Raw genomic sequence first — 23,377 nt, 5'->3', positions numbered from 1 at the left:
TTTCTATTTGTTTTAGGTCAATAAATGGACTTGTCGAAATTTTGGAGACACAAAGGTCGAGGTATTAGATTAACCTGTATTCCAACAAGTACCAAATCCTGTCCCACTGACATTATTTTTACCAAGCTTTCATTATGATCTGTTGGCTGTGCACATGCATACCTACCTGTACTGTGTTTTAATGTGTGCTTGTGTTCAAAGAGGTACAGAACGATTGTTCCCATCAGAGAATTAGATAACACTTAGGCATCCAATACAAATCACATCTTTCAGAAAACAGATTCTTGTGTGGTTTTTAGTATTAATTTGTTTTTTAACTGTATTCACTAAAATTCTCTTTTTATGCTCCCATATTACTGTACAGCTGAAAGCTGCTTTACTCCATGGTAGATAGCACTGACTGCTGACATCTGAAAATAGGGCTAGCTTCTGGTGCTTTGCATTGGAATAAGAGATCAGGAAAAAAAACCAACAAACATGAACAATTATTTATATGTTTAAAAATGAGTAATCGAAGCTTCAGTACACATAATTCTTACATGCAATGAAAATACAAAGCTTTCTTTCTCTCCCTATCTGTGCAGAGTTGATCTTTCCAATGTGCCGGACCTGCATGCTTTAGACAGTCTATCTGGAATCAGGTATGGCAATAATTTCACTTTTATTAAAAGGAATGCTCATTGCATAGATAGACGCATGAAGTAGGTACATTTACATTTAGGCAGAGTCTGCATCTGAATTTCTGTTGCATGTTCTAGTTCAGACACTTGTTTACAATTCTCAGTAAGAGTAAGAAGTACTAGAAAGAGGATGTTTTTCCACTTGAGATACATGCAGCAAAAGATTGTAGGGTTTGTAAAATGAAATGAGAGCCAAAGCACCCATGATTGTTTGGCGTTTTCCCCCCGTTTTCCCTTGTTGAGGCTTTAAGTTGTCCATTAGTACTACTAGTAATCAATAAGATCTCAGTGCTTTTTTCTGGTTCTCTTAAAACTCAGAGGATTTAATTTTTTTCTTGCTTTACATTGTGATGAACTGGAGACCTTAGTTTTCACAGGAAACTCTGAGTTCCACAACAACCTAAGCCTTGGAAATGTTGTTCAGCGTGTTCCTGGATCCGTTATGTCCTCTGGTTCTTTTATGACTAAGAGGCTCAGCTTTAAATTAGCAAACACTGCACAGTGTGCAGTGGGAATTAGCTTTGGGAATGAGTTAAGTAGAAAGTGGTGTATAGTATTTCACTTCATTTTATACTGCACATTTTACTCTTAGAAGCAATGGCTTTGTTCCTTTTTTACTTCCTAACATAGTTTCAAAAAGTGATGCCCAACAAATCATCCCACAGATGTCAGAAGTTACTTTTTTGTTTTATAAAGATGTAAGAGTGTAAAATGTAGATAGAAGTCCATGGCGACTTACTCTATGATGGTTAAAAGTTAGTAGGTCGTACTACTAGCCTTGTTGTGAAAATGGGTCTCCTAAGTCTTTCTTGTAAGACACTGACAGCTGAGTTAGAACAAAGCGTTTCTAACCATAACAGACTCTCTTGGCCCAAGGACAGCTTGAATCCAACCAGAAATGACCATCCAATAGGTCACTCCTTGCTTTATCACTCTTAGGTCAGAATTTTTTTCCTAATCTAGAAAGGAAATCCGTAATTGTTCTGTACATTACTATAGTCAAATTAGAGAATTGACAGTGGAATTCCAGCAGTTAATCTGTGGCAGACTTCCTATCACAGATGATTTGAAAGATCAAACAAACATAATTAAACATAACTATTCTGAGATTAAAGCTGAATTAACAGTTGAAAATTACTTTGATAACAGCACTTTAGTTTTGGTCTGCAGTACTGAAGAGTTTGTGTAGATCTTGTTTGAGATAATGACACTGCATCCATCCAGTGCAAATGCAACATCTGCTTGTTTACAGCTTGCAGAAAAAATTGGAGAGTATGAAGACAACAGATGCACATCTCGACAAGGTAATTACAACAAGCACTGCTTCAGTCTCGCTGTTAGAAGATAGTTCAGGTTAACTGCAACCATGGCATACTAATCATCTTATTTTTTCAGAAGGTTTCAGGTAGAGAATAGTATGTTTAAGATCTCTGGAATATTACACTGAATGCCATGTACTTTGATATAGATAGATAGTAAATGTATATACTGAGTTCTGCTTTCAAATATGGTTTAAGAGTTCTATTGTTGGAAACAGTGTTCTTGTACATGGAGAGCATTACTACAACAGACAAGTAATACTATTCTTTCAATATTTGTCCTTATTGAGCAATTGAGATTTGAGAATTGAGCCCTATACTTACACCTGATATTTATCCCGTAGGTCGAAATGATGTCAGTGTTTGTAGATATTGGGGAGTTGCTGTTCACAACTTTGCATTACTTAAGGTGTTAGAGAGACACATTCTGTGAGTGCTTCCCTTCGTTTTTACACAGAAAATCAACAGATCAACCTGTAACAGTGAATTAGGTTTTCCTATAAATTTGATATAATACCTACAATCGCATGTGTGCTAGAAGGTTAGGAATGTGAAATGCTTTGTTTTTCCAGATATGTAACCCAGCTTTTATTTATGTCAGGGTAGAATCTTCTCTCTTGCTCTGTGCAATAAAACAATCCTTGCATATTACAGTTTAAATTGCATTTTTATCTTGGTGATTGTGTTTTATTTAGAGAGAAAATACAGTATTTTGTCTGTTTTGTGGTTTTGATTTTTAATAAATAATTGAAGGGGAAAGGGTCTGGCCTGTCACTCCTTTAGAGTATAAGCAGTTGTGTGCTAAATGCTGCTTTTAAGCATCTATCTTGTGTGTCTTGTGTGTCTTTCCATTTACAGGACATAGTGACAGTAACACTTGAAGTCCTAGGAAATATTAAGGAAGAAAACCTTAATCTCTTTATACAGGTAAATATGAATACATCGCAGTCAAGTGCGAAATCATTGTGTCCTTTTGTAGAAAATCATCTTACGCTGTTCTGTTTGTGAAAACATTTTTCCTCTTTGTAGAATCTTCTGTGGGAAAAGAATGTGAAAGATAGGACTGGATGTACCATGGATGTCATAAGACTGAAGGTTTGCCTGAAACTTCCAACCTCTTTGTTTTGTGCTTTCCCTCTTTTTAAATGGAAAGAAACTGCAGTGTATTGTCAGCCACATACAGGTCAAAGAGCAGACAAAAGAGAGAACATCAGTTTGTCATTGATCCATGTAGAGACACTTAAATACCTGCCAGCCAATGAGACCACTCAAGGTAGCTGACAGAGAAGCAAACCACAGTACTACTTGCTGTGTAGTGAAAGGGGAGACTTGCAGTCCCAAACATGAGTGGGACAGGATGAATGATCAGGACATAAGTGAAAGGAGGTGATGTTGTTTTCCCCTCCTTTGCTCTGAAAGGTCTCATCCATTTCACCTAGATGGCTCCTTAGCTAGGGATGTAGTTACAGGTTTCTGTCCATGATTACAGTTATTGGCATAATAAACAGAAGTTTAACTGAGTGTAACAATGCAGCACAGTGCTATCTATGGTCCCCCTAAAATTTTTTGATTACATCAGGCTGCAGTTTTAAAGATGTGATTTACACATAAGTGTATTCATCCCCATGTACGATTCATTGCATAGTTCTGAGGTGAACGTTGGTGATGCTTGAGGATATACTTTCATTTTCCTTAAACCACAAAGCTAAGTAAATGATAAAAAAGTCGATTGTATGATTAGACAAGGTCTAAGGAAAACAATCAAATGTGCTGTGATTTGTTTCCTGAGAACATATGTGTGTCACAGGCAGCAAGGTAATTATTTCTACTTCACTGGAAGAAAGGTTTATTTCTTGACAAGTAGAACAACAGCAGCATAAAGCCGGCAGTGCTGATGCACTTCAAGCTGTCTGTTGTACTCATTAGCTGTACTGCTGATTAGAAGTATGCTTCTGTTGTACTGAGCTTTGGGATCAAAGTAATATTTACATGATATTTTAGACAGTTTTCTAGTGATGAAAACTCTTTTAGTGCAACGTTTGGCATGTGAGTTAATGGACTTAGTTTTGAAAGTATTCCGTTGTTAATTCCATTGCTAGTCATTTCACCACCCAGATATTTGTTCTTTCTCTGCTATTGAGAGATTCTGTTTCAAGACAGTGTAAGTGTTAAGCATGAGAACTCAGTGGGAACAGACTCAGCATTTTTGCCTATTTTACATCACCTTGGACAGGTGATGAGGCTTTCATAGAGACATATATCATACATACAATCAAAGTGGCATGGTAGGAGATGACATTGAAATTTGCACAAATATTCCAGGTAACGGTCCAAATGAGAAGCTGAAGGCAGAGTATAGCAAAGTATAATTATTAATTGTAAGAATGGTTGTTACAAGAGATGACTCTGTTGCATTGTTATTTTGATCAACCTCTGCATATTTGTCAGAGGTTTTTCCCTGCTCTGTGTACTTGTAAAGTTGTTTTGTTTTTCTTTTTTTCTCCGTAAGTATTTTGTTTTTAAAGGTTTGTTTATATACTCTAACAGTCATTTTTCTGGTAAGGGACTGGTATCTATTCAAGGCAAATCTCATCGAGAGATAGTCCAAGGTGTCCATGAGCTGTATGATCTGGAAGAGACTGCGATAGAATGGAAAGAAGATGAAAAAAGAACCAATAGGTTCATTCCCAGGGTGAGAGAGTGAGGCAGACTACTACATACTGTATCGGATTAACAGATGATGTAGTTGCCTGGAAGTAGAATAAAATGTCAGGTAACAGAGGCATCTAAGTAAAGTGTACTGAAAGAACAGACCTACAGAACAGTGAGGATTGGTAAGTGCAGAAATAGTTTTTCATTTCTAGCTTTTTCATTGATAGTTGGCCATAAAAATAGTTCCTTACAATGTAGTCACTTAAGCGGTATGAATGAAAATCATACATTGTGTAAAATGATTTTTGCATAGTTTAAATGCAAATTAATTTGAGCGTTTTTTAAACATGCTTAATCCATCTGTTTTAATTATTGTCTAGCACTTGAGACAGGAGAAGCCAGAAGGCCTTGTCAATGAAGCATCTCGGTATGGATATCAAAACCACTTTTTTAATCATAGTCAGTGACTGCACTGTGCGGAAGATCATTCAAAATTGATTCTTTTTCTTTTCTAAGGTTTTCCCCTCCCTTGCTTTTAAACAAAGGTAGAAAACAAAAATTACTCTGTACTTCATTTGATCATTCTGCTTAGATATGAATTTTCTAATAAGTAGGTTGATCTGAAAATAATGCCTCCTCTTTTTTTCCATGGAAACTACAACAGATAGAGTACAAATAACAGGTTGAAAGAAGCTCAACTTTCAGCTACAAAAACAGTTTTCAGTATAGTCTCCTCACCATTAGCTATACATTTTTGCTAGCAGTGAAAAAGCCTCAGCATGCTGTGCTTGTAAACATTTCAGTGGCCATGGCTTGTCTTTCATGTCACTGGCTGCTGCTACTTTTGTCTCCTGAAATGCACAAGCCACAAGTCACCTCAAGAAGCTAATACTGTAGTCATTCCATGATGTTTTAGTTGGCTGATGGTTTGGTTAATGTTTGCCTTCCTGTACTAACAATATAGTAATTTTACAGTGCTATGAGAGACATACTGCTTCTGCCTTACAAAAAACTGCTTGTTCAAGGTGTTCCTTTTTTCTTTTTCCAAATGCACAGGCAGGTTGCATTAGCTGATCTTGTAATCGTCAATAAAACGGATTTGGTGTCAAGGGAAGAATTGAATAAAGTCAGACCAACTGTCAGGTATGAAATTTCTGGTATAACCGTGACATTGTACATGCTCAAATGTTATTAGAAATTAGATCTCATGATTGTTCCAACAGATCGTGTAGTGAAAAAGAGCAGTGAGAAAGCAGTGAAAAAGAGTCTGCCCCTTTCTGGAGATGTTTCCAGTGCATTTCTGTGCTTCCACAGTCTTATCAGCTTGCCTAAGTAAGATTTGATGTTACCTGCTCAGAAGTGTAGAATTATAGAATAGAATCCAAGAATGCTCTTAAGTTGGAAGGAACCTTCAAGGACCATTGACTCCAACCTCTGGCTCTACTCAGGACCACCCAAAATTCCAATTCTATGTCTGAGAGCTTTCTCCAAATGTTCCTTGAACTCTGGCTGCTTGGGGCTGTTCCATGTCTACGGCCCTCTGGTGAAGAACCTTTTCCTAATACCCAACCTGACCCTCTTCTGGTGCAACTCCACACCGTTTCCTTGGCTAAATTAGGCCTAACAAATGCCTTATAATAGACCTTTGTCTTAAGTGCTCACATTCTTATACTATTGGGCAGCTGTTGCCATTTGTCTGAGTTAACTACAGGGGGCAGTGTCTTGTAGTACATACATGTTTATTAGCAAATCTAAAGGGGTATGGAAGATATCTGAATAATTGTCATGGATGTAAAAGAACAAACGGGCTGAATCAAAGCAGTGTTCAAAGGTGTGTTCCATCTTTCTCAGTACCCTGACAGACAAAATGGAATATTGAGAAATACTTTGCAACGTTATTTGTGGTTCAGACTCTTGAGAATTCTTAACCTTGCAGTTTGTACTGGGAGAAGAAAAATGCTATGTTCAGTAGTAGTATTTTATTGTCAGAAGTTGTGAATTTTGACCTTGGTTCGTCTATAAAATGTCACAAAAGCAAACTTTTTCTTGACGCCTCTTGGACTGTAAAACATTGAGTAACAGTGTGAGAGATGTCGTTATGTTTCTTGTATTGCTCTACATTATTAAATTGTTCAATGGATATATTACAGTTGCATTTGAACCTCATTTTGCTTTTTTCTATTTGTTTTAGGTCAATAAATGGACTTGTCGAAATTTTGGAGACACAAAGGTCGAGGTATTAGATTAACCTGTATTCCAACAAGTACCAAATCCTGTCCCACTGACATTATTTTTACAAAGCTTTCATTATGATCTGTTGGCTGTGCACATGCATACCTACCTGTACTGTGTTTTAATGTGTGCTTGTGTTCAAAGAGGTACAGAACGATTGTTCCCATCAGAGAATTAGATAACACTTAGGCATCCAAAACAAATCACATCTTTCAGAAAACAGATTCTTGTGTGGTTTTTAGTATTAATTTGTTTTTTAACTGTATTCACTAAAATTCTCTTTTTATGCTCCCATATTACTGTACAGCTGAAAGCTGCTTTACTCCATGGTAGATAGCACTGACTGCTGACATCTGAAAATAGGGCTAGCTTCTGCTGCTTTGCATTGGAATAAGAGATCAGGAAAAAAAACCAACAAACATGAACAATTATTTATATGTTTAAAAATGAGTAATCGAAGCTTCAGTACACATAATTCTTACATGCAGTGAAAATACAAAGCTTTCTTTCTCTCCCTATCTGTGCAGAGTTGATCTTTCCAATGTGCCGGACCTGCATGCTTTAGACAGTCTATCTGGAATCAGGTATGGCCATAATTTCACTTTTATTAACAGTAATGCTCATTGCATAGATACACGCATGAAGTAGGTACATTTACATTTAGGCAGAGTCTGCATCTGAATTTCTGTTGCATGTTCTAGTTCAGACACTTGTTTACAATTCTCAGTAAGAGTAAGAAGTACTAGAAAGAGGATGTTTTTCCACTTGAGATACATGCAGCAAAAGATTGTAGGGTTTGTAAAATGAAATGAGAGCCAAAGCACCCATGATTGTTTGGCGTTTTCCCCCCGTTTCCCTTGTTGAGGCTTTAAGTTGTCCATTAGTACTACTAGTAATCAATAAGATCTCAGTGCTTTTTTCTGGTTCTCTTAAAACTCAGAGGATTTAATTTTTTTCTTGCTTTACATTGTGATGAACTGGAGACCTTAGTTTTCACAGGAAACTCTGAGTTCCACAACAACCTAAGCCTTGGAAATGTTGTTCAGCGTGTTCCTGGATCCGTTATGTCCTCTGGTTCTTTTATGACTAAGAGGCTCAGCTTTAAATTAGGAAGCACTGCACAGTGTGCAGTGGGAATTAGCTTTGGGAATGAGTTAAGTAGAAAGTGGTGTATAGTATTTCACTTCATTTTATACTGCACATTTTACTCTTAGAAGCAATGGCTTTGTTCATTTTTTACTTCCTAACATAGTTTCAAAAAGTGATGCCCAACAAATCATCCCACAGATGTCAGAAGTTACTTTTTTGTTTTATAAAGATGTAAGAGTGTAAAATGTATATAGAAGTCCATGGCGACTTACTCTATGATGGTTAAAAGTTAGTAGGTCGTACTACTAGCCTTGTTGTGAAGATGGGTCTCCTAAGTCTTTCTTGTAAGACACTGACAGCTGAGTTAGAACAAAGCGTTTCTAACCATAACAGACTCTCTTGGCCCAAGGACAGCTTGAATCCAACCAGAAATGACCATCCAATAGGTCACTCCTTGCTTTATCACTCTTAGGTCAGAATTTTTTTCCTAATCTAGAAAGGAAATCCGTAATTGTTCTGTACATTACTATAGTCAAATTAGAGAATTGACAGTGGAATTCCAGCAGTTAATCTGTGGCAGACTTCCTATCACAGATCATTTGAAAGATCAAACAAACATAATTAAACATAACTATTCTGAGATTAAAGCTGAATTAACAGTTGAAAATTACTTTGATAACAGCACTTTAGTTTTGGTCTGCAGTACTGAAGAGTTTGTGTAGATCTTGTTTGAGATAATGACACTGCATCCATCCAGTGCAAATGCAACATCTGCTTGTTTACAGCTTGCAGAAAAAATTGGAGAGTATGAAGACAACAGATGCACATCTCGACAAGGTAATTACAACAAGCACTGCTTCAGTCTCGCTGTTAGAAGATAGTTCAGGATAACTGCAACCATGGCATACTAATCATCTTATTTTTTCAGAAGGTTTCAGGTAGAGAATAGTATGTTTAAGATCTCTGGAATATTACACTGAATGCCATGTACTTTGATATAGATAGATAGTAAATGTATATACTGAGTTCTGCTTTCAAATATGGTTTAAGAGTTCTATTGTTGGAAACAGTGTTCTTGTACATGGAGAGCATTACTACAACAGACAAGTAATACTATTCTTTCAATATTTGTCCTTATTGAGCAATTGAGATTTGAGAATTGAGCCCTATACTTACACCTGATATTTATCCCGTAGGTCGAAATGATGTCAGTGTTTGTAGATATTGGGGAGTTGCTGTTCACAACTTTGCATTAATTAAGGTGTTAGAGAGACACATTCTGTGAGTGCTTCCCTTCGTTTTTACACAGAAAATCAACAGATCAACCTGTAACAGTGAATTAGGTTTTCCTATAAATTTGATATAATACCTACAATCGCATGTGTGCTAGAAGGTTAGGAATGTGAAATGCTTTGTTTTTCCAGATATGTAACCCAGCTTTTATTTATGTCAGGGTAGAATCTTCTCTCTTGCTCTGTGCAATAAAACAATCCTTGCATATTACAGTTTAAATTGCATTTTTATCTTCCTGATTGTGTTTTATTTAGAGAGAAAATACAGTATTTTGTCTGTTTTGTGGTTTTGATTTTTAATAAATAATTGAAGGGGAAAGGGTCTGGCCTGTCACTCCTTTAGAGTATAAGCAGTTGTGTGCTAAATGCTGCTTTTAAGCATCTATCTTGTCTGTCTTGTGTGTCTTTCCATTTACAGGACATAGTGACAGTAACACTTGAAGTCCTAGGAAATATTAAGGAAGAAAACGTTAATCTCTTTATACAGGTAAATATGAATACATCGCAGTCAAGTGCGAAATCATTGTGTCCTTTTGTAGAAAATCATCTTACGCTGTTCTGTTTGTGAAAACATTTTTCCTCTTTGTAGAATCTTGTGTGGGAAAAGAATGTGAAAGATAGGACTGGATGTACCATGGATGTCATAAGACTGAAGGTTTGCCTGAAACTTCCAACCTCTTTGTTTTGTGCTTTCCCTCTTTTTAAATGGAAAGAAACTGCAGTGTATTGTCAGCCACATACAGGTCAAAGAGCAGACAAAAGAGAGAACATCAGTTTGTCATTGATCCATGTAGAGACACTTAAATACCTGCTGGCCAATGAGACCACTCAAGGTAGCTGACAGAGAAGCAAACCACAGTACTACTTGCTGTGTAGTGAAAGGGGAGACTTGCAGTCCCAAACATGAGTGGGACAGGATGAATGATCAGGACATAAGTGAAAGGAGGTGATGTTGTTTTCCCCTCCTTTGCTCTGAAAGGTCTCATCCATTTCACCTAGATGGCTCCTTAGCTAGGGATGTAGTTACAGGTTTCTGTCCATGATTACAGTTATTGGCATAATAAACAGAAGTTTAATTGAGTGTAACAATGCAGCACAGTGCTAGCTATGGTCCCCCTAAAATTTTTTGATTACATCAGGCTGCAGTTTTAAAGATGTGATTTACACATAAGTGTATTCATCCCCGTGTACGATTCATTGCATAGTTCTGAGGTGAACGTTGGTGATGCTTGAGGATATACTTTCATTTTCCTTAAACCACAAAGCTAAGTAAATGATAAAAAAGTCGATTGCATGATTAGACAAGGTCTAAGGAAAACAATCAAATGTGCTGTGATTTGTTTCCTGAGAACATATGTGTGTCACAGGCAGCAAGGTAATTATTTCTACTTCACTGGAAGAAAGGTTTATTTCTTGACAAGTAGAACAACAGCAGCATAAAGCCGGCAGTGCTGATGCACTTCAAGCTGTCTGTTGTACTCATTAGCTGTACTGCTGATTAGAAGTATGCTTCTGTTGTACTGAGCTTTGGGATCCGAGTAATATTTACATTCTATTTTAGACAGTTTTCAAGTGATGAAAACTCTTTTAGTGCAACGTTTGGCATGTGAGTTAATGGACTTAGTTTTGAAGGTATTCCATTGTTAATTCCATTGCTAGTCATTTCACCACACAGATATTTGTTCTTTCTCAGCTATTGAGAGATTCTGTTTCAAGACAGTGTAAGTGTTAAGCATGAGAACTCAGTGGGAACAGACTCAGCATTTTTGCCTATTTTACATCACCTTGGACAGGTGATGAGGCTTTCATAGAGACATATATCATACATACAATCAAAGTGGCATGGTAGGAGATGACATTGAAATTTGCACAAATATTCCAGGTAACCGTCCAAATGAGAAGCTGAAGGCAGAGTATAGCAAAGTATAATTATTAATTGTAAGAATGGTTGTTACAAGAGATGACTCTGTTGCATTGTTATTTTGATCAACCTCTGCATATTTGTCAGAGGTTTTTCCCTGCTCTGTGTACTTGTAAAGTTGTTTTGTTTTTCTTTTTTTCTCCGTAAGTATTTTGTTTTTAAAGGTTTGTTTATATACTCTTAACAGTTATTTTTCTGGTAAGGGACTGGTATCTATTCAAGGCAAATCTCATCAAGAGATAGTCCAAGGTGTCCATGAGCTGTATGATCTGGAAGAGACTGCAATAGAATGGAAAGAAGATGAAAAAAGAACCAATAGGTTCATTCCCAGGGTGAGAGAGTGAGGCAGACTACTACATACTGGATCGGATTAACAGCTGATGTAGTTGCCTGGAAGTAGAATAAAATGTCAGGTAACAGAGGCATCTAAGTAAAGTGTACTGAAAGAACAGACCTACAGAACAGTGAGGATTGGTAAGTGCAGAAATAGTTTTTCATTTCTAGCTTTTTCATTGATAGTTGGCCATAAAAATAGTTCCTTACAATGTAGTCACTTAAGCGGTATGAATGAAAATCATACATTGTGTAAAATGATTTTTGCATAGTTTAAATGCAAATTAATTTGAGCGTTTTTTAAACATGCTTAATCCATCTGTTTTAATTATTGTCTAGCACTTGAGACAGGAGAAGCCAGAAGGCCTTGTCAATGAAGCATCTCGGTATGGATATCAAAACCACTTTTTTAATCATAGTCAGTGACTGCACTGTGCGGAAGATCATTCAAAATTGATTCTTTTTCTTTTCTAAGGTTTTCCCCTCCCTTGCTTTTAAACAAAGGTAGAAAACAAAAATTACTCTGTACTTCATTTGATCATTCTGCTTAGATATGAATTTTCTAATAAGTAGGTTGATCTGAAAATAATGCCTCCTCTTTTTTTCCATGGAAACTACAACAGATGGAGTACAAATAACAGGTTGAAAGAAGCTCAACTTTCAGCTACAAAAACAGTTTTCAGTATAGTCTCCTCACCATTAGCTATACATTTTTGCTAGCAGTGAAAAAGCCTCAGCATGCTGTGCTTGTAAACATTTCAGTGGCCATGGCTTGTCTTTCATGTCACTGGCTGCTGCTACTTATGTCTCCTGAAATGCACAAGCCACAAGTCACCTCAAGAAGCTAATACTGTAGTCATTCCATGATGTTTTAGTTGGCTGATGGTTTGGTTAATGTTTGCCTTCCTGTACTAACTAACAATCTAGTAATTTTACAGCGCTATGAGAGACATACTGCTTCTGCCTTACAAAAAACTGCTTGTTCAAGGTATTCCTTTTTTCTTTTTCCAAATGCATAGGCAGGTTGCATTAGCTGATCTTGTAATCGTCAATAAAACGGATTTGGTTTCAAGGGAAGAATTGAATAAAGTCAGACCAACTGTCAGGTATGAAATTTCTGGTATAACCGTGACATTGTACATGCTCAAATGTTATTAGAAATTAGATCTCATGATTGTTCCAACAGATCGTGTAGTGAAAAAGAGCAGTGAGAAAGCAGTGAAAAAGAGTCTGCGCCTTTCTGGAGATGTTTCCAGTGCATTTCTGTGCTTCCACAGTATTATCGGCTTGCCTAAGTAAGATTTGATGTTACCTGCTCAGAAGTGTAGAATTATAGAATAGAATCAAAGAATGCTTTTAAGTTGGAAGGAACCTTCAAGGACCATTGACTCCAACCTCTGGCTCTACTCAGGACCACCCAAAATTCCAATTCTATGTCTGAGAGCTTTCTCCAAATGTTCCTTGAACTCTGGCTGCTTGGGGCTGTTCCATGTCTACGGCCCTCTGGTGAAGAACCTTTTCCCAATACCCAACCTGACCCTCTTCTGGTGCAACTCCACACCGTTTCCTTGGCTAAATTAGGCCTAACAAATGCCTTATAATAGACCTTTGTCTTAAGTGCTCACATTCTTATACTATTGGGCAGCTGTTGCCATTTGTCTGAGTTAACTACGGGGGGCAATGTCTGCTAGTCCATACATGTTTATTAGCAAATATAAAGGGGTATGGAAGATATCTGAATAATTGTCATGGATGTAAAAGAACAAATGGGCTGAATCAAAGCAGTGTTCAAAGGTGTGTTCCATCTTTCTCAGTACCCTGACAGACAAAATGGAATATTGAGAAATACTTTGCAACGTTATTTGTGGTTCAGACTCTTGAGAATTCTTAACCTTGCAGCTTGTACTGAGAGAAGAAAAATGCTCTGTTCAGTAGTAATATTTTATTGTCAGAAGTTGTGAATTTTGACCTTGGTTCGGCTATAAAATGTCACAAAAGCAAACTTTTTCTTGATGCCTCTTGGACTGTAAAACATTGAGTAACAGTGTGAGAGATGTCGTTATGTTTCTTGTATTGCTCTACATTGTTAAATTGTTCAATCAATATATTACAGTTGCGTTTGCACCTCATTTTGCTTTTTTCTATTTGTTTTAGGTCAATAAATGGACTTGTCGAAATTTTGGAGACACAAAGGTCGAGGTATTAGATTAACCTGTATTCCAACAAGTACCAAATCCTGTCCCACTGACATTATTTTTACAAAGCTTTCATTATGATCTGTTGGCTGTGCACATGCATACCTACCTGTACTGTGTTTTAATGTGTGCTTGTGTTCGAAGAGGTACAGAACGATTGTTCCCATCAGAGAATTAGATAACACTTAGGCATCCAATACAAATCACATCTTTCAGAAAACGGATTCTTGTGTGGTTTTTTTTTTGTTTGTTTGTTTGTTTAGTATTAATTTATTTTTTAACTGTATTCACTAAAATTCTCTTTTTATGCTCCCATATTACTGTACAGCTGAAAGCTGCTTTACTCCATGGTAGATAGCACTGACTGCTGACATCTGAAAATAGGGCTAGCTTCTGCTGCTTTGCATTGGAATAAGAGATCAGGAAAAAAAACCAACAAACATGAACAATTATTTATATGTTTAAAAATGAGTAATCGAAGCTTCAGTACACATAATTCTTACATGCAGTGAAAATACAAAGCTTTCTTTCTCTCCCTATCTGTGCAGAGTTGATCTTTCCAATGTGCCGGACCTGCATGCTTTAGACAGTCTATCTGGAATCAGGTATGGCCATAATTTCACTTTTATTAAAAGTAATGCTCATTGCATAGATACACGCATGAAGTAGGTACATTTACATTTAGGCAGAGTCTGCATCTGAATTTCTGTTGCATGTTCTAGTTCAGACACTTGTTTACAATTCTCAGTAAGAGTAAGAAGTACTAGAAAGAGGATGTTTTTCCACTTGAGATACATGCAGCAAAAGATTGTAGGGTTTGTAAAATGAAATGAGAGCCAAAGCACCCATGATTGTTTGGCGTTTTCCCCCCGTTTCCCTTGTTGAGGCTTTAAGTTGTCCATTAGTACTACTAGTAATCAATAAGATCTCAGTGCTTTTTTCTGGTTCTCTTAAAACTCAGAGGATTTAATTTTTTTCTTGCTTTACATTGTGATGAACTGGAGACCTTAGTTTTCACAGGAAACTCTGAGTTCCACAACAACCTAAGCCTTGGAAATGTTGTTCAGCGTGTTCCTGGATCCGTTATGTCCTCTGGTTCTTTTATGACTAAGAGGCTCAGCTTTAAATTAGGAAGCACTGCACAGTGTGCAGTGGGAATTAGCTTTGGGAATGAGTTAAGTAGAAAGTGGTGTATAGTATTTCACTTCATTTTATACTGCACATTTTACTCTTAGAAGCAATGGCTTTGTTCATTTTTTACTTCCTAACATAGTTTCAAAAAGTGATGCCCAACAAATCATCCCACAGATGTCAGAAGTTACTTTTTTGTTTTATAAAGATGTAAGAGTGTAAAATGTATATAGAAGTCCATGGCGACTTACTCTATGATGGTTAAAAGTTAGTAGGTCGTACTACTAGCCTTGTTGTGAAGATGGGTCTCCTAAGTCTTTCTTGTAAGACACTGACAGCTGAGTTAGAACAAAGCGTTTCTAACCATAACAGACTCTCTTGGCCCAAGGACAGCTTGAATCCAACCAGAAATGACCATCCAATAGGTCACTCCTTGCTTTATCACTCTTAGGTCAGAATTTTTTTCCTAATCTAGAAAGGAAATCCGTAATTGTTCTGTACATTACTATAGTCAAATTAGAGAATTGACAGTGGAATTCCAGCAGTTAATCTGTGGCAGACTTCCTATCACAGATGATTTGAAAGATCAAACAAACATAATTAAACATAACTATTCTGAGATTAAAGCTGAATTAACAGTTGAAAATTACTTTGATAACAGCACTTTAGTTTTGGTCTGCAGTACTGAAGAGTTTGTGTAGATCTTGTTTGAGATAATGACACTGCATCCATCCAGTGCAAATGCAACATCTGCTTGTTTACAGCTTGCAGAAAAAATTGGAGAGTATGAAGACAACAGATGCACATCTCGACAAGGTAATTACAACAAGCACTGCTTCAGTCTCGCTGTTAGAAGATAGTTCAGGATAACTGCAACCATGGCATACTAATCATCTTATTTTTTCAGAAGGTTTCAGGTAGAGAATAGTATGTTTAAGATCTCTGGAATATTACACTGAATGCCATGTACTTTGATATAGATAGATAGTAAATGTATATACTGAGTTCTGCTTTCAAATATGGTTTAAGAGTTCTATTGTTGGAAACAGTGTTCTTGTACATGGAGAGCATTACTACAACAGACAAGTAATACTATTCTTTCAATATTTGTCCTTATTGAGCAATTGAGATTTGAGAATTGAGCCCTATACTTACACCTGATATTTATCCCGTAGGTCGAAATGATGTCAGTGTTTGTAGATATTGGGGAGTTGCTGTTCACAACTTTGCATTAATTAAGGTGTTAGAGAGACACATTCTGTGAGTGCTTCCCTTCGTTTTTACACAGAAAATCAACAGATCAACCTGTAACAGTGAATTAGGTTTTCCTATAAATTTGATATAATACCTACAATCGCATGTGTGCTAGAAGGTTAGGAATGTGAAATGCTTTGTTTTTCCAGATATGTAACCCAGCTTTTATTTATGTCAGGGTAGAATCTTCTCTCTTGCTCTGTGCAATAAAACAATCCTTGCATATTACAGTTTAAATTGCATTTTTATCTTCCTGATTGTGTTTTATTTAGAGAGAAAATACAGTATTTTGTCTGTTTTGTGGTTTTGATTTTTAATAAATAATTGAAGGGGAAAGGGTCTGGCCTGTCACTCCTTTAGAGTATAAGCAGTTGTGTGCTAAATGCTGCTTTTAAGCATCTATCTTGTCTGTCTTGTGTGTCTTTCCATTTACAGGACATAGTGACAGTAACACTTGAAGTCCTAGGAAATATTAAGGAAGAAAACGTTAATCTCTTTATACAGGTAAATATGAATACATCGCAGTCAAGTGCGAAATCATTGTGTCCTTTTGTAGAAAATCATCTTACGCTGTTCTGTTTGTGAAAACATTTTTCCTCTTTGTAGAATCTTGTGTGGGAAAAGAATGTGAAAGATAGGACTGGATGTACCATGGATGTCATAAGACTGAAGGTTTGCCTGAAACTTCCAACCTCTTTGTTTTGTGCTTTCCCTCTTTTTAAATGGAAAGAAACTGCAGTGTATTGTCAGCCACATACAGGTCAAAGAGCAGACAAAAGAGAGAACATCAGTTTGTCATTGATCCATGTAGAGACACTTAAATACCTGCCAGCCAATGAGACCACTCAAGGTAGCTGACAGAGAAGCAAACCACAGTACTACTTGCTGTGTAGTGAAAGGGGAGACTTGCAGTCCCAAACATGAGTGGGACAGGATGAATGATCAGGACATAAGTGAAAGGAGGTGATGTTGTTTTCCCCTCCTTTGCTCTGAAAGGACTCATCCATTTCACCTAGATGGCTCCTTATCTAGGGATGTAGTTACAGGTTTCTGTCCATGATTACAGTTATTGGCATAATAAACAGAAGTTTAATTGAGTGTAACAATGCAGCACAGTGCTAGCTATGGTCCCCCTAAAATTTTTTGATTACATCAGGCTGCAGTTTTAAAGATGTGATTTACACATAAGTGTATTCATCCCCGTGTACGATTCATTGCATAGTTCTGAGGTGAACGTTGGTGATGCTTGAGGATATACTTTCATTTTCCTTAAACCACAAAGCTAAGTAAATGATAAAAAAGTCGATTGCATGATTAGACAAGGTCTAAGGAAAACAATCAAATGTGCTGTGATTTGTTTCCTGAGAACATATGTGTGTCACAGGCAGCAAGGTAATTATTTCTACTTCACTGGAAGAAAGGTTTATTTCTTGACAAGTAGAACAACAGCAGCATAAAGCCGGCAGTGCTGATGCACTTCAAGCTGTCTGTTGTACTCATTAGCTGTACTGCTGATTAGAAGTATGCTTCTGTTGTACTGAGCTTTGGGATCCGAGTAATATTTACATTCTATTTTAGACAGTTTTCAAGTGATGAAAACTCTTTTAGTGCAACGTTTGGCATGTGAGTTAATGGACTTAGTTTTGAAGGTATTCCATTGTTAATTCCATTGCTAGTCATTTCACCACACAGATATTTGTTCTTTCTCAGCTATTGAGAGATTCTGTTTCAAGACAGTGTAAGTGTTAAGCATGAGAACTCAGTGGGAACAGACTCAGCATTTTTGCCTATTTTACATCACCTTGGACAGGTGATGAGGCTTTCATAGAGACATATATCATACATACAATCAAAGTGGCATGGTAGGAGATGACATTTAAATTTGCACAAATAATCCAGGTAACCGTCCAAATGAGATGCTGAAGGCAGAGTATAGCAAAGTATAATTATTAATTGTAAGAATGGTTGTTACAAGAGATGACTCTGTTGCATTGTTATTTTGATCAACCTCTGCATATTTGTCAGAGGTTTTTCCCTGCTCTGTGTACTTGTAAAGTTGTTTTGTTTTTCTTTTTTTCTCCGTAAGTATTTTGTTTTTAAAGGTTTGTTTATATACTCTTAACAGTTATTTTTCTGGTAAGGGACTGGTATCTATTCAAGGCAAATCTCATCAAGAGATAGTCCAAGGTGTCCATGAGCTGTATGATCTGGAAGAGACTGCAATAGAATGGAAAGAAGATGAAAAAAGAACCAATAGGTTCATTCCCAGGGTGAGAGAGTGAGGCAGACTACTACATACTGGATCGGATTAACAGCTGATGTAGTTGCCTGGAAGTAGAATAAAATGTCAGGTAACAGAGGCATCTAAGTAAAGTGTACTGAAAGAACAGACCTACAGAACAGTGAGGATTGGTAAGTGCAGAAATAGTTTTTCATTTCTAGCTTTTTCATTGATAGTTGGCCATAAAAATAGTTCCTTACAATGTAGTCACTTAAGCGGTATGAATGAAAATCATACATTGTGTAAAATGATTTTTGCATAGTTTAAATGCAAATTAATTTGAGCATTTTTTAAACATGCTTAATCCATCTGTTTTAATTATTGTCTAGCACTTGAGACAGGAGAAGCCAGAAGGCCTTGTCAATGAAGCATCTCGGTATGGATATCAAAACCACTTTTTTAATCATAGTCAGTGACTGCACTGTGCGGAAGATCATTCAAAATTGATTCTTTTTCTTTTCTAAGGTTTTCCCCTCCCTTGCTTTTAAACAAAGGTAGAAAACAAAACTTACTCTGTACTTCATTTGATCATTCTGCTTAGATATGAATTTTCTAATAAGTAGGTTGATCTGAAAATAATGCCTCCTCTTTTTTTCCATGGAAACTACAACAGATGGAGTACAAATAACAGGTTGAAAGAAGCTCAACTTTCAGCTACAAAAACAGTTTTCAGTATAGTCTCCTCACCATTAGCTATACATTTTTGCTAGCAGTGAAAAAGCCTCAGCATGCTGTGCTTGTAAACATTTCAGTGGCCATGGCTTGTCTTTCATGTCACTGGCTGCTGCTACTTATGTCTCCTGAAATGCACAAGCCACAAGTCACCTCAAGAAGCTAATACTGTAGTCATTCCATGATGTTTTAGTTGGCTGATGGTTTGGTTAATGTTTGCCTTCCTGTACTAACTAACAATCTAGTAATTTTACAGCGCTATGAGAGACATACTGCTTCTGCCTTACAAAAAACTGCTTGTTCAAGGTATTCCTTTTTTCTTTTTCCAAATGCATAGGCAGGTTGCATTAGCTGATCTTGTAATCGTCAATAAAACGGATTTGGTTTCAAGGGAAGAATTGAATAAAGTCAGACCAACTGTCAGGTATGAAATTTCTGGTATAACCGTGACATTGTACATGCTCAAATGTTATTAGAAATTAGATCTCATGATTGTTCCAACAGATCGTGTAGTGAAAAAGAGCAGTGAGAAAGCAGTGAAAAAGAGTCTGCGCCTTTCTGGAGATGTTTCCAGTGCATTTCTGTGCTTCCACAGTATTATCGGCTTGCCTAAGTAAGATTTGATGTTACCTGCTCAGAAGTGTAGAATTATAGAATAGAATCAAAGAATGCTTTTAAGTTGGAAGGAACCTTCAAGGACCATTGACTCCAACCTCTGGCTCTACTCAGGACCACCCAAAATTCCAATTCTATGTCTGAGAGCTTTCTCCAAATGTTCCTTGAACTCTGGCTGCTTGGGGCTGTTCCATGTCTACCGCCCTCTGGTGAAGAACCTTTTCCCAATACCCAACCTGACCCTCTTCTGGTGCAACTCCACACCGTTTCCTTGGCTAAATTAGGCCTAACAAATGCCTTATAATAGACCTTTGTCTTAAGTGCTCACATTCTTATACTATTGGGCAGCTGTTGCCATTTGTCTGAGTTAACTACAGGGGGCAGTGTCTTGTAGTACATACATGTTTATTAGCAAATCTAAAGGGGTATGGAAGATATCTGAATAATTGTCATGGATGTAAAAGAACAAACGGGCTGAATCAAAGCAGTGTTCAAAGGTGTGTTCCATCTTTCTCAGTACCCTGACAGACAAAATGGAATATTGAGAAATACTTTGCAACGTTATTTGTGGTTCAGACTCTTGAGAATTCTTAACCTTGCAGCTTGTACTGAGAGAAGAAAAATGCTCTGTTCAGTAGTAATATTTTATTGTCAGAAGTTGTGAATTTTGACCTTGGTTCGGCTATAAAATGTCACAAAAGCAAACTTTTTCTTGATGCCTCTTGGACTGTAAAACATTGAGTAACAGTGTGAGAGATGTCGTTATGTTTCTTGTATTGCTCTACATTGTTAAATTGTTCAATCGATATATTACAGTTGCGTTTGCACCTCATTTTGCTTTTTTCTATTTGTTTTAGGTCAATAAATGGACTTGTCGAAATTTTGGAGACACAAAGGTCGAGGTATTAGATTAACCTGTATTCCAACAAGTACCAAATCCTGTCCCACTGACATTATTTTTACAAAGCTTTCATTATGATCTGTTGGCTGTGCACATGCATACCTACCTGTACTGTGTTTTAATGTGTGCTTGTGTTCGAAGAGGTACAGAACGATTGTTCCCATCAGAGAATTAGATAACACTTAGGCATCCAATACAAATCACATCTTTCAGAAAACGGATTCTTGTGTGGTTTTTTTTTTGTTTGTTTGTTTGTTTAGTATTAATTTATTTTTTAACTGTATTCACTAAAATTCTCTTTTTATGCTCCCATATTACTGTACAGCTGAAAGCTGCTTTACTCCATGGTAGATAGCACTGACTGCTGACATCTGAAAATAGGGCTAGCTTCTGCTGCTTTGCATTGGAATAAGAGATCAGGAAAAAAAACCAACAAACATGAACAATTATTTATATGTTTAAAAATGAGTAATCGAAGCTTCAGTACACATAATTCTTACATGCAGTGAAAATACAAAGCTTTCTTTCTCTCCCTATCTGTGCAGAGTTGATCTTTCCAATGTGCCGGACCTGCATGCTTTAGACAGTCTATCTGGAATCAGGTATGGCCATAATTTCACTTTTATTAAAAGTAATGCTCATTGCATAGATACACGCATGAAGTAGGTACATTTACATTTAGGCAGAGTCTGCATCTGAATTTCTGTTGCATGTTCTAGTTCAGACACTTGTTTACAATTCTCAGTAAGAGTAAGAAGTACTAGAAAGAGGATGTTTTTCCACTTGAGATACATGCAGCAAAAGATTGTAGGGTTTGTAAAATGAAATGAGAGCCAAAGCACCCATGATTGTTTGGCGTTTTCCCCCCGTTTCCCTTGTTGAGGCTTTAAGTTGTCCATTAGTACTACTAGTAATCAATAAGATCTCAGTGCTTTTTTCTGGTTCTCTTAAAACTCAGAGGATTTAATTTTTTTCTTGCTTTACATTGTGATGAACTGGAGACCTTAGTTTTCACAGGAAACTCTGAGTTCCACAACAACCTAAGCCTTGGAAATGTTGTTCAGCGTGTTCCTGGATCCGTTATGTCCTCTGGTTCTTTTATGACTAAGAGGCTCAGCTTTAAATTAGGAAGCACTGCACAGTGTGCAGTGGGAATTAGCTTTGGGAATGAGTTAAGTAGAAAGTGGTGTATAGTATTTCACTTCATTTTATACTGCACATTTTACTCTTAGAAGCAATGGCTTTGTTCATTTTTTACTTCCTAACATAGTTTCAAAAAGTGATGCCCAACAAATCATCCCACAGATGTCAGAAGTTACTTTTTTGTTTTATAAAGATGTAAGAGTGTAAAATGTATATAGAAGTCCATGGCGACTTACTCTATGATGGTTAAAAGTTAGTAGGTCGTACTACTAGCCTTGTTGTGAAGATGGGTCTCCTAAGTCTTTCTTGTAAGACACTGACAGCTGAGTTAGAACAAAGCGTTTCTAACCATAACAGACTCTCTTGGCCCAAGGACAGCTTGAATCCAACCAGAAATGACCATCCAATAGGTCACTCCTTGCTTTATCACTCATATGTCAGATTTTTTTTCCTAATCTAGAAAGGAAATCCGTAATTGTTCTGTACATTACTATAGTCAAATTAGAGAATTGACAGTGGAATTCCAGCAGTTAAGCTGTGGCAGACTTCCTATCACAGAACATTTGAAAGATCAAACAAACATAATTAAACATAACTATTCTGAGATTAAAGCTGAATTAACAGTTGAAAATTACTTTGATAACAGCACTTTAGTTTTGGTCTGCAGTACTGAAGAGTTTGTGTAGATCTTGTTTGAGATAATGACACTGCATCCATCCAGTGCAAATGCAACATCTGCTTGTTTACAGCTTGCAGAAAAAATTGGAGAGTATGAAGACAACAGATGCACATCTCGACAAGGTAATTACAACAAGCACTGCTTCAGTCTCGCTGTTAGAAGATAGTTCAGGATAACTGCAACCATGGCATACTAATCATCTTATTTTTTCAGAAGGTTTCAGGTAGAGAATAGTATGTTTAAGATCTCTGGAATATTACACTGAATGCCATGTACTTTGATATAGATAGATAGTAAATGTATATACTGAGTTCTGCTTTCAAATATGGTTTAAGAGTTCTATTGTTGGAAACAGTGTTCTTGTACATGGAGAGCATTACTACAACAGACAAGTAATACTATTCTTTCAATATTTGTCCTTATTGAGCAATTGAGATTTGAGAATTGAGCCCTATACTTACACCTGATATTTATCCCGTAGGTCGAAATGATGTCAGTGTTTGTAGATATTGGGGAGTTGCTGTTCACAACTTTGCATTAATTAAGGTGTTAGAGAGACACATTCTGTGAGTGCTTCCCTTCGTTTTTACACAGAAAATCAACAGATCAACCTGTAACAGTGAATTAGGTTTTCCTATAAATTTGATATAATACCTACAATCGCATGTGTGCTAGAAGGTTAGGAATGTGAAATGCTTTGTTTTTCCAGATATGTAACCCAGCTTTTATTTATGTCAGGGTAGAATCTTCTCTCTTGCTCTGTGCAATAAAACAATCCTTGCATATTACAGTTTAAATTGCATTTTTATCTTCCTGATTGTGTTTTATTTAGAGAGAAAATACAGTATTTTGTCTGTTTTGTGGTTTTGATTTTTAATAAATAATTGAAGGGGAAAGGGTCTGGCCTGTCACTCCTTTAGAGTATAAGCAGTTGTGTGCTAAATGCTGCTTTTAAGCATCTATCTTGTCTGTCTTGTGTGTCTTTCCA

General features: G+C 36.8%; 1 protein-coding gene and 1 long non-coding RNA gene across 6 annotated transcripts in view; one reads left to right on the top strand and one right to left on the bottom strand.

Annotated features, from left to right (window-relative positions):
- The window catches only part of LOC146754036 (putative COBW domain-containing protein 7), a 128,185-nt gene that overhangs the window by 4,475 nt on the left and 100,333 nt on the right, over positions 1-23,377 (top strand). For 2 of the 5 annotated variants that reach the window (XM_085529535.1, XM_085529531.1), the window contains exons 1-14: positions 3,305-5,794; positions 6,843-6,887; positions 7,411-7,467; positions 8,758-8,809; positions 9,683-9,751; positions 9,854-12,624; positions 13,673-13,717; positions 14,262-14,318; positions 15,609-15,660; positions 16,534-16,602; positions 16,705-19,475; positions 20,524-20,568; positions 21,113-21,169; positions 22,460-22,511. Coding sequence is in view for 4 of the 5 variants with exons in the window: in XM_085529531.1 (XP_085385657.1) it covers positions 12,461-12,624; positions 13,673-13,717; positions 14,262-14,318; positions 15,609-15,660; positions 16,534-16,602; positions 16,705-16,956 (639 nt within the window). In the remaining variant the exon portion in view is untranslated. Of the gene's footprint in view, positions 1-16; positions 62-584; positions 642-1,932; positions 1,985-2,343; positions 2,429-2,857; positions 2,927-3,028; positions 5,796-6,842; positions 6,888-7,410; positions 7,468-8,757; positions 8,810-9,682; positions 9,752-9,853; positions 12,625-13,672; positions 13,718-14,261; positions 14,319-15,608; positions 15,661-16,533; positions 16,603-16,704; positions 19,476-20,523; positions 20,569-21,112; positions 21,170-22,459; positions 22,512-23,377 lie in introns of those variants that run through there. The other 3 variants (XM_085529533.1, XM_085529532.1, XM_085529534.1) reach the window with 3 other exon arrangements.
- LOC146754037 (uncharacterized) overlaps positions 1-23,377 on the bottom strand; it is a 134,800-nt gene that overhangs the window by 85,236 nt on the left and 26,187 nt on the right. The gene's annotated exons all lie outside the window — the stretch shown is intronic.

The sequence above is a fragment of the Coturnix japonica genome, chromosome Z (genome assembly GCF_054131305.1).
Source record: "Coturnix japonica strain WE chromosome Z, WE-NBRP24, whole genome shotgun sequence".
Lineage (NCBI taxonomy): Eukaryota > Metazoa > Chordata > Aves > Galliformes > Phasianidae > Coturnix > Coturnix japonica.
Note: the sequence above shows the minus strand (reverse complement) of the source record. Positions and strands in the feature narration are given on the sequence as shown.